At 30.6% G+C, this 12,172-nt stretch overlaps 1 protein-coding gene across 1 annotated transcript; it reads right to left on the reverse strand.

Moving 5' to 3' along the window:
* Window positions 1-354: 354 nt before the first annotated feature.
* Window positions 355-8,304, reverse strand: LOC117682896 (uncharacterized). The gene is made up of 8 exons (XM_066081446.1): window positions 8,159-8,304; window positions 7,769-7,861; window positions 6,894-6,960; window positions 6,720-6,799; window positions 6,335-6,628; window positions 3,018-3,129; window positions 1,242-1,350; window positions 355-942 (listed from the first exon to the last, which is right to left on the reverse strand). Exons 2-8 carry the CDS (start codon window positions 7,788-7,790, stop codon window positions 778-780), a joined length of 849 nt encoding a protein of 282 aa, XP_065937518.1. The 5' UTR covers window positions 7,791-7,861; window positions 8,159-8,304; the 3' UTR covers window positions 355-777.
* Between the last annotated feature and the right edge of the window lie 3,868 nt (window positions 8,305-12,172).

The following is a 12,172-nucleotide window of genomic DNA, read 5'->3' on the forward strand; positions in this document are numbered from 1 at the left end:
TCAAAGACATTATCAAATATGCACATAAATGTACTAATGAAAATAGTTAATACGTATTCATTGAATAAAGTTACATGCTAAGAGTCATTTTCTTTTTTTCTAATTTTATCCATCTATCATAAAATGAAAGTATACCATTGAGGGAGTCAGCAAAAATCCAGTTTTCAAAGAGCAAGTTTATTTCCCGAGACGAAATAGACTTCCTATCGAGGAACTGGAATCTTGCTGACTTCCTCAATGTTATACTTAAACTGTTTTATTATACCAATAAAAACAATCTGATATAAAAAATTAAATCAATACAATTATAATTGTTCGAGTATCAAACAATTTATGACGTCAAAGTAAATTAAGTTAAATTGCATGTGCGTCATAATGTGACAAAGGCAAGTTATGTCATACAGTAAAGATGAATTAGAGTAGAGCAAATCAAAAGGGACATTTTATTGAAACAATAAATCTTATTCAATATAATATATTTGAGGGAATGCATATACATGTACTTCTCACTGATACTATCTACAATATTGTTTCCAATAAAATCTTGAACAAAGATTTTGGCTGCCTCAAAGTTTCAAATATATAATTATGCAGATTAATTTAGAATTATGTATGCTCACTCAAAAGTTCAAATACATCGATTAACAACAATCGATTTGTCAGAAGATTAATGAAACGTTGCAACAGTGATTATTAAAACATTTTTTTCCAAGTCGATTCAAACCACTTTTAAACATGTTTGTTCATTAAATGTATCGCTTGCAAAATTCATTAGCACTATGTATTGATGTGAGTGTAATTATCCTCCATAACATTTCCTCGTGTTGATTGGATCTCTGTAAGGCACTGAGCATGGTCATACGGAGAATCGTTCAAATCTGAATTTACCCTTGTTTCATGGAGATGGTTATAGATATCATCTCTTCCTTTGGTATTTTTCTCCTGAATAACAAAACAAACTATATATTATAATCAACAAAACATACGTGACATTGAAATATTGCGCTTTAGGGTGTAATTACTATCTTTAATTGAAAGTTTTTAGCTACAATTTTGTCCGATTGATAATTCTTTTTATCTCTTATTGAAGTAAAAAGTAAATGCCTATTGTACATAGAAACAATGTTTGTTACATTGGTACAGATTAACATTTTCATGTAGAAAACGACTTTGCAACTAAATTTTACTTATGCATACAATTTGTTTTTAATAAGGAAACTAAACAGTTTGAAATACGGAACCTTATACGTGTTGAGTTCAGTTGTCAAAGCCTTGTTTGGAATCTCTGTATCTGAAGATCTTTGACGTATATTGTAAGTATTATTTCGAACACTAGAACTCTGTGACACGCTGTTCGAATAAAAGAAATACATTCTGTCACTATAGTTTCTTTGTATTACATTTACTTTTAAGAAATGTACATGTTAAATTCACTGTTTCCAGGTAACAAAAAAATAAGTAATAAAGCAGCTTAGGTAACATAATATAAATTTATTACGTTTTACAAACTTAGAAAAGTTTTAAAAAATAGTTCGAAATGAAAATATGACATTGTTTAAAAGTAATGGTGTACGTCACAAATATTACAAGAGGCCCAAGGGTCACATCGCTCACATGAGTTACATTGCCCATAACTCTCAGTAAACAAATTCAGTTATTTTTTTAAGCTGACAACAAGCCGCAAACAACATTTTTACAAAAAGTAATAATTAATTAAATTTAATTGAAATAGAATAAAAAACTTGCATACTGTATGCAAGTTTTTTATTCTATTTCAATTAAATTTAATTAATTTTCCCCTACACTTAACATAGAGAATTAAATAACTTGGGAAAAACAACTAACAACATAATAATATAAATGATAATATCAACATAGAGGACATAAGACTTTTTCCCTGTCATAGATTACAGTGCGCTTGAACTCAAAATCTATTATAGCACAGCGGTCTATTGTTTGAACATAGATGAAGATTTTGATCCCGAGCTTAAACAAATTCAGAATGAAAAAAGAATGTGTAACCTATTAGTGCATTTATTTGAAAAGATAACTCTAGAGGTATACTATAACGTGTAATTATATTTGGATATAATGTATCACATAGTTGCTTCAACTTTCTAATAACATTACTAGGAAAACGATATTAAAAGTGTGCATTAGACGATATTTACTGCATATACATGCAAACCTATAATTCAATCCCACCCCACCCACCGTGCCCCATTCAGACCCACAGGGATAAAAGCAATCATTATGCTTAATTTAGAATTTAGTATTATGGCTGTCGGTCCTTCAGAAAAATTATTTAAGGGTTCTTTTCACTTTTCCATTTATAAACTTTTAATCCCCGTTAGGGTCCCTTCCTGGCCTCTTTGGTCATGATTTGAATATATTTTAATATTAAAACCAGATATCAGAAATATAATTTCAATTTTGGATAATACGGTCTACGTAGTGCTTAGTGCTGTCCACCTTATTTTACTATTTATTAATAATCTTTTCTATTAAAGAGAAGTGGTTCTGCGTTGAAAAATATTTGAAAGATTTCCCCCCGCAAAAACAGTTGTGCCAAGTATGGGAAATTTTATCCAAGTCTTTCTGGATATTCTTTTTTAAAGTAACCCTTTATTTTCATTTATTTATTATTATTTAATGCGCATTGGTGTTTTTTCTTCTATTTCCTATTTTTATCCTCTATGTAGACGAACTGACCCCTCATTTTAACAAACTTAAACACTCTTCTCTCAAGAATGATTCGATTGAAATTGGACCATAAATTGGAGAATATTAAAACGTGAACGGTTTCATCTCCAGCTCTAATGACGACATTCAGCGAAGAAAATTTGAAAAGAAAAGTTCGTTTGAGCCTTTTGCTCAGGTGAGCTGAAAACGGTAAAGTATTGTAAATTAATCGAGATAAACTTTTAAAAATTCAATAAGTATAGATTGAAAAACGAACAATAATGTTTTTAACTTCAGTACCAGTTAGGTATCAATCACACGTATATTAAACATACCATAATTTGCGTTTTACAAACTTTGCTTTAATCAACCAGAGGCCAAGAGTTACAAGTATTCCGAATACAAGTCCTAAAAGTGATGTAAGGACTAAATATCCTGTCTGTATACCTGTAAATCACAATGCAAAAAAAAATGTTTTATCATTTGTAATTTGCAAACCAAACATACATTTTCATTGATAAGTTACTTGAAGCTAAATATTTTTGTCATAACTACATTCATAATTTTTTTTATATATATTAAACAAAAATTGAAAATATTTATCGTAAGAAGTAAGTTTAAAGCTTTAGAAAGCATTCATGTGGCATTTAACGTAGTTCCGTACGTCCACGTTCTTGTAGTATCAAAGTTTGGAAAAGAGGAAGTTTCTTCTATAACGCATTCTTCTTACCATTCTGACTATTACTGCAATCTAAGTCATTGTTTTATTTAGAATTAGGCTTGTTTTATAGGAATTTGCATAAAATACACAGGTTTTGTACAGTACATCATTAATCTTTGATTACTTTTAAATTGGCCGTTATAATAAATTAAAAATATACCGTAAATTCCTTATTTTTGGCGAGTACTAACATAGGATGAACCTCTGTCGTGCAGTCAACTGAATAGTAACTGAATGGTCTGCAAATGTGACTGAAGTCAAATTTTAGTCATCTTTCAGTCACCTTTCAGTTGACTGAATGCCACAGCTTCTTCCTGTGTTAATTCCGCGATTCATTCGTTTCGCTTCTAATCAAGAGATTATAAAATCGGGAACGCTAATTAGTTTATTATAATTTCATTTAAAGTAGTCCGAGTATCGCACTACGTCATAATACGGATTTTACAATATTGGTTCGACTTTTACAAAGCGTTTTAGATACCCGGTATTGATTTTGCTCTACATCGCTGTTGTAAACAATGGCAATAATAAGCAATTAGAACGGTAATATATGTATTCTATGAGAGATAGAAATGATTAATGTTGAGAAACTCGATTCTGTTAAAGTAAAATGAAAAACGAAGTTTCTGATTAATCAGGATCTCAGGTATGCTTATATCTTCTTTGTTTTGACCCCCCCCCCCTACCGAATTTTTCTTTTTCTTTTACTAAAACCGGTTTAAATTTAGAGACAGAAGCTATTTCGAATTTAATCAATTGTCAATTAATTAATGTTTCAATGATATCTAACATTGTTGACAGATCTAGGCAGAAAACTGTAGCAAAATGTGATTTTTACGGATTTTTTCGTCAGGGTCTACTTGGTTTAGAGCTTATAGCGTGAAAAGTTATCCGTCAACATATGATTTATTTTACCAAATCTTTTTTCTAAGATGTCAATCTATAGATTAAACACCATGAATTTAAGTTTGAGTCCATAAAATAGTAAAAATATTACCAAACGCGATACTAGCATTGCATTTTTTGTATTCCCATTTGATACATCAGGTCCATAAAGCGTACTTTCTTACAAAAACTTGCGCAAAATTATTGATGAGATATGGCTTAAATAAATATTTATACTCTATTTTGTATGTTCAGTTCTAATTTTCCCAAAATTGGTAATTATTTTTAGGAAAAACGAACGTCTGCCAAATTTCATAATTGTCAATAATTTCTGCAAGGGGGTACACCCGTCTGAGAGGTGATAACAAACAAACTAGCATGTAAACATACATATTTTCTTTTGTATATGTATTGCTAGAATGTATATTTATCATTTAAAGCTAAGCTTTTAATGATTGAGCCCATTTAGTGCCGAGTATAGGACTACCTTAATTTGAATCTGTCGGAAAAAATAAAAGATTTTATTATTTGCAAAATAGTGCATCTAGGAAGTTTACGCATATATTAATTCATCGCGTTTAATAAAGAATCTAAAGTACTAAACTACACCAAAAGTGAAGATGAATTAGTCTCTTCCCTTTTCTTCGTCAATAACGGTAAGTGTTTAGGTGAATATACCGGTTTAAAAAAAGTTGTGTCTCTTGTTTGCAGACTGAAATCTATGATGTAGAATTCTGACCTTGTGAGGAACCGAAAGTATAACATCGTCTGCTAGTCTATATAGTTTATCGGTTTAACAATGGCAACAAAATGACAAGCTTTAAGAGCTGTCACTATTAAAAAGAACTGCGATTGTTGAGTTAAATAGAGCAGGTTTCCAAGGGGTCACAGATTGCAAGACAGCAGAATTGATATCAACTACCAACTGTGAATTGATGTACAAGGCGTTTGAAAGACCGTGGAAGTGTCGGAAACTAGATTTAAAGTAAGGTGCCATCTTTGTTGTCAGGGAAAGATACTCGGAAACTTAGATCTCTCGTAAAAGCAAACATAAGGCTACATTATATACATTACATATATTATATACATTATAAACTACATTATATATGTGCAATATATACTGAATTTATACCTTAAACTGTGTCAAAAGTACATGTAACAATCCAGGGGAAAATATATTTAGAAAAGTTCCATAGATGTGTTTTAAGAAAAAGTATTCCAATTCGTGCGGACAATAAAAAGGTGATTTGCAAGGTGATTGAATAGACAGCAAAAATGTAAATGATAACTGGAGTAGAGTAAATTTTACTGCCGATCGGAAGGCGGGAGTGAATATGGACAAACGGGATTTGGTTTGAAGACGACCAGAAAAATAATGGATATCCACTTGCTTGAATCCCAGTCACGGAGCACTGATGACTTTGATGACCTAAGGGTGTATTACTTACGAAGGTATGATCAATTTGAAAAAAAAAACAATACTGCAAAATATATAGATAACATTGATAACACTTCTGACGAGTAATTGCTCGCCTTTTCCAAAACACTTGTAGTTCTATAATTAGGTCATAAGGATCGAAAAAGTTTTTTAAAGAATTTTCTAAAACCAAATTCATTTTATGGACCTATTTTTTTTATAAGTCTAGAACCTAACATTATAGAAAATGTGTTGCGGAACCAATATTAAACGATTTTTGCAATGCATTTGGGAACGATTCGAAACATCAGGAATTTCATTAGATATCCAATCTGTAATGAGGACAAAACGAAACGTTACAAAGTATTATATAAGTAATGTAACTTTTATTTTTCGTTTGAAATGGAATAGAAAGTTCCATTGGCTTAACGTCTCAAAACAACCGCTAACCTGGAGTTATCATCACTTTTGACAAATAAACTTTTTTATGGCTACACATTTTGAGTATGTTATATCATAATATCATGAGAGAGAGAGAGAGAGAGAGAGAGAGAGAGAGAGAGAGAGAGAGAGAGAGAGAGAGAGAAGAGAGAGAGAGAGAGAGAGAGAGAGAGATAAATTTCTTTTACCAACAGTTTGAGGGCTTGTAGATATGGTGGAACTTATATTTGTTTCATTTTTGGCATAAGTACAATCCGTGAAGGTAATTCCATCCGTTTTACACGTGATGAGGACAAGTCTTAGTTGATGGCACTTGGAACATGTCTCAATGGTATAATCATTCACAATAAAATTACTCGTCATTTCATTGGTAAGGTTAAATATTACAGATACATCTTCATCTTCATTTGTACATAAAGTATTTGTCTCAGTCTGCACTGTGCATATTTCTTTACAAACTGCCGGGAGCCAGCGGTTAGGATCTAAATGTTCATATTTGATTGTATTCAACATAACAATAACTAAAGGTACATGTACAAATTGCAAAAAAGGCTGGAAATTTGATAGACTTACCACTGTTTTTAAAGGATGTATTTTGGCATACAGTCTGATGGAAACTGTTATAAATATCGATAGCTTGTGACCAACAGTCTCTGTGCAATGTTGAAATGGAACAAGAACACATTACAAAGCATCGACACATAAATATGTAGATAAAAGTATTTAAAAAAATGGAATATACTCAACTGATAAGAAGTATCCCCACGGGACTGCATTAAAACTACAGTTGAAATGAACAACAGAAACATGTCACCTAGAAAACACAGTGATTTAAGGTTACAAAGTTAACACACGAAGCGTTTCATATACGTGTATACTTAGTGATATACATTTTGAATATAAATAACAGTTTATACATGTACTTTATATAAACAGTTGCAAACTGTTTTGTATGCTTAAATACTTATGCATGAAATAAAAAAGCAAGTGATACCTTTTAATTTTATCTAAACCAACAATAAATGGCTTTGGTATGTATGTATAAATGTTAGCAATAAATGAGATTTACATTGTCAAACATTTAAGGACAAGCACAAGTGTGGTAAATACAGGAAGGAAATGTATCTTACACGACCAGTAGCGAATGCACAAAATGTAACTGATCTTTGTGAGGGTCGCACCGTCGAGAAGTAAAAATATACAAAGGACACGTACATATAAAGTTGATAGCAATTTTTCTCCATGGATGGCATGTACATTTATTTTACAAAATTATATGTTTTAACTCCATCACTTATATTATACTTGACATATTCTGTTAAAAACTAAAAAGAGTACTTTTTTGAGAAAATGAGAAAGGTACAGATAAATGTATCTTAAAATTCATCTGGTTTGAAAAAAGAATATCTTCAGACACACTAACACTGTTTATATTCCTATCAGGTGTTCATTTCATTTAAAAAAGATCATATCCGCATTGAAAATTATTTCAATATCGGCACATTGGTTTGATCATTATAACAAAAATGAAACAAACGATCAGTTAAAATTTCTAAAACTTCACCACCGTAGGTCTTTTCTCTATCGACACATTCTTCTAAAATAGATAAAATAGCGCTAACCTTTTGTAGCTGCTTTTCTCATTGTAACATCTATAGAAAACAGGTTTACATCCGTGTTCTGTTTTACTGGTTATGGTGTAGTTCTGTTAAAAACTAAAAAAGAGTACATTTTGAGAAAATGAGAAAGGTACAGATAAATGTATCTTAAAATTCATCTGGTTTGAAAAAAGAATATCTTCAGACACACTAACACTGTTTATATTCCTATCAGGTGTTCATTTCATTTAAAAAAGATCATGTCCGCATTGAAAATTATTTCAATATCGGCACATTGGTTTGATCATTATAACAAAAATGAAACAAACGATCAGTTAAAATTTCTAAAACTTCACCACCGTAAGTCTTTTCTCTATCGACACATTCTTCTTAAATAGATAAAATAGCGCTAACCTTTTATAGCTGCTTTTCTCATTCTAACATCTATAGAAAACAGGTTTACATCTGTGTTCTGTTTTACTGGTTATGGTGTAGTTGCATTTAAAGTTACACAGCATATGATTAAACACTAGAAGAAAGAAAACGGAAGTAAAACCCACTGTCACACATGCACATAACCATGAGCTGTTAAAATATTATTTTGTAAAAGTCGATGACTTACACAGAACTAATAAATCAAAGTACTGAAAAGCGCTAACTTAGCTTGGTTCTAAAGGAAAATTATTTAGAAAATTTAGCTAGAAAGAATCAATTTGATTTTTTTATATTTCAGCTTCTGTTTAGGCAATATATTTCCTTATCACTGCGCGGCAGCCCCAGAAATGATGTACATGTACGTTAGCCCTGCACTTGATATACACAATAGCCCGTGCAACTATGTCTGTAAGTTTAAATGATGTATATTTCTGCTCATAGAGGACGGTTATTTGATGTGTCTAACAACAATAAATCGCTTAGCTATGCCTCGCGCTTTAAAAAGAGACATATAAGCCTTGACAATCACCTCAGAGCTATTCGATCAAATAAACTTAAGAATTCAATTTAAAAAAAACCCACCAAAAACAAAACACGCCGATTTAAGCATACGTTAATGATATATAATAGAATAAAATATATGCACAAAAAAATGTTTTGGTAAATGAGAATCAGTAAAATAAGTAAACCTGGTATTCTGAAGTTTTCAAAATGTTTGGTTTTCCTCATTGGGTAAAGGGGGAATAAACTTTTATGAGTTTGTACGACATACCAAAATCAGAATCAGTTCAAAATTTTTCTTACCTTTTTTCGAATGGAAAATATAGAGCGACTCTTTAATCAAGAGCGAACTTTTTGTCAGTTATAAGTACTGGAGAGATACATCTTTGGTAAACATATTTTGTTTGTTCAAGCAGTCGCTCAATGTCTCCTTAAAGAAAAACTGCTTCAAAACAAACCGTTTTATGCTAAAAATGCGAAAAAGGCGGGAAAAGATAAATTTTTTGATGTCATAATTTTAAATTGTTGGCACTAAAATAAAAAATGAATATTATGAAAAAACTTCAAACGTATATTTGTACAAATAAAACAAAGAATTACAGTATTATGGCAATGTTCATTTAAGGCCATTTTAGGCTCAAACCATATATACTCCTTTTGTACAAACTGTTATCAACTCATGTTAATAAATTACAATGCAAAAAAACACATTTCTCTATCAATGCAATATGGAATAAATCATGATAAAAACAAAAATGAGAGAAGATTTATAATATACAAATGTTTTAGAGCACAAGAAATTCAACTAGATTTTAACCCATTCAGTTTCTATAAAGCAATTTTTTAAACTCAATCGCTTTCTTAAGAAATAGAGGAGAAAATACTTACCAGAAATAAATATATATTTATGATTTTTCAATGTTTCATTAAATATATCGTAGCATTTTTTTTCTACTATAAGCAAATGAATTGATTCACAATATTGAAAAATACAAATTTAAGATCCCGATTTATAGGTAAACCAAAATGGAGAGAAAACATATTATTTTAAATAAGAAATTTTTGAATTTGATATATATGCCTGAATACCGGTAAACCTCACATTTTTACAAGTTTTTTTTTTAAATGCACGTGCAAGCCAAAAGAAAGCCTAATAAGTTCAATATTTTTTCTAGTGCGATTAAGAAAAGAAATTCTTAGATCATTCTTAGATCAATCGAATTTCCTTTGAACTATTTTCATGTCGGTTCGTTGAAAACCAACAGTCAGTTTTGCATTAGATGCTGATCATGGGGCAACTCCTTGATATTTTCTCGTTCTCATTAATAATTCATGTTCTATTTTGATTTCCTATGCTCTTGGAAAAAATCGTAGCAATCATGGTATACCCACGCATGTATTTATCAACAATGGTACATTTTTTATAATATAAGCATCAATTTTATACCTTTAAGAGCAATAGAGTTTGTCAACTAAAATAATCAATACATCCATGTGAACGAAAAGGTTCAAGAGCTGACCCATGGTTAGTAATCGTAAATTAGTTTGACCGTGAGTTTAAGACGCTGCATTTCATGCTGATCCGTATTGTTGACAAACGAACTAAGTATAGGAAAATAAAATACGAAATTAAGAAGGTCGTACGGTACTTCTGGGATTCCCTTTTCCAGTCCGATTAACAATGGACTGTAATTTAGTGTAAGTAAGAAGTAATTCGGGCATATGAGCATATAGATCATTCATTGGATATTTTTTAGACCTACTGATACACAGCGGTTTTTTTTTAAATCAATGAATAGATTTTTCTTTTGTCGTATCGTCTTGCTTTGTCCTGCGATAAAGCTTTAAAAAATTGTATATTTTATTTTTGGCATTTGAAAAAAAAAAACCTAAGAACATTTTTTACCTATTCTGCAACACAAATTTTTGGTGTCTTTTCTCCAAGATTCCAACATGTATAGCGTAATGCAAAAAATCCGCTTAAAAAGTCGACGTCACAAAATTTTCCCGCTTCGCATTTTTTAATATGATCCTAGATCTCAACGTGTTTATACATGTATAACAAATAAATTTAATTGCAAACAAGATCTGCCGAAGATTGTAAAACCTTTATCAAAAAACTTAACTAAATATGAAATTTGAAGAAAATGAACAAACAATCGACAAAATTGCAATAATTTTGAAAATCCTTGATTCCCGATCATAATAGGATTGACACGTATATTGCAGAGTTGGGAAAAACGAATGGATTTTAGCGAAAAAAATGAGGATTGTATTTGATAAGTGTTTAATAACAAAAAGATGACTGTTGATTAAACCGGGAACCTGTCATATTTAGTCAGTGATGAATCTCAGATGGTAGTAGGCTAAAACAACTGTGTAAAATACATTAAAAAAGAAGAATAAAACAATCCAGTCACAACTTACTTAGTGTTTTCACGAATATTAGAGTTAGTAAGCTTTCTAGAGGGCCAAACAAAAACCAAGATGATGGTAAATTACAAGTATTTGATCCATATTCTGCAACATTCATTAGGAAAACCAGCTTAATTTATTGCTTTTAAGTTATATACATATGTTAATTAATGTTATAATGCTGATATTATGTTTTCACACAGATGTCGTTGCTGTTTTAGAAATCTTTGTTTTATAAAAATAATGTATCGAGGAAAACAGATGTTCCTGAGGTTTTCATAGCAACTATGATGTCATTTCAGTGAGTTATGATTTTATCCAAATTATCTGTAATAAATACTGTTTTCTTGGTAAAATATTAAAAGGTTTATATTTTACCCAGAAAATTCAAATTGTTAAGATTCTACTGAGTAATTATTTTTAGGATTTTGCATACATATGGTACAAAAACATGTTATTTGTTGGCATTTAAATCAAGCAGAACATTAAAACTCAATCTTTGTTATTTGTTAATTGCTTCTCCTTTTTAAGACTTGGTAATTGGTATGGTTTTCATTGATGTTTAAAATTGCTTCTTAATGTTTACTGACATTTCGTCTTTAATGCTGTGATATATTTAAACCTTCTTGTGTCATCAGCAGTCTGTGATTTATTTGCGCGTTATTTACTTGCAAACATCATGCAGTTTTTTAAAGATGCCCAGGGCTTGTGTTGTTGAGCAGTATATACATTGTGTATGCTGATATCGTTAGAGTATAATATGGCCAGCTATTAATTATTTCGACGTAAATGTCATAAAAATATGTTAGCATAACTATAACATAAAATAACTATCCATAATCAAGCAGAAGAAATAAATACTTTAAATGAGCTGTTCGAAGTCACTTTCAATATAAGACATAATGTCATCTTACAATGCATTCAAAATAAAGTACAAATGCATCGCAAGACGCAAATGGCGTGACTTTTGAATTCGAACCAAATAGGCAACATCATGATTTGTTTTGTTTTATTTGTAACTTTAATGTTAATGCAAGTGCGATAACTCTCAAATCATTTCTGCCATTTCCCGTATAT

This window comes from Magallana gigas, chromosome 4 (assembly GCF_963853765.1).
Source record: "Magallana gigas chromosome 4, xbMagGiga1.1, whole genome shotgun sequence".
NCBI classification, from domain to species: Eukaryota; Metazoa; Mollusca; class Bivalvia; order Ostreida; family Ostreidae; genus Magallana; species Magallana gigas.

What these genes read in the sequence shown, in the direction of transcription:
- LOC117682896 (XM_066081446.1), bottom strand. Translation starts at nt 7,790, where the DNA reads ATGAGAAAAGCAGCTACAAAAG. An exon ending in TACATCCTTTAAAAACAGTG is followed by an intron (nt 6,629 to 6,719) that starts GTAAGTCTATCA and finishes ATGAACATTTAG; the next exon opens with ATCCTAACCGCTGGCTCCCG. An exon ending in TTTGTAAAACGCAAATTATG is followed by an intron (nt 1,351 to 3,017) that starts GTATGTTTAATA and finishes TTATTCGAACAG; the next exon opens with CGTGTCACAGAGTTCTAGTG.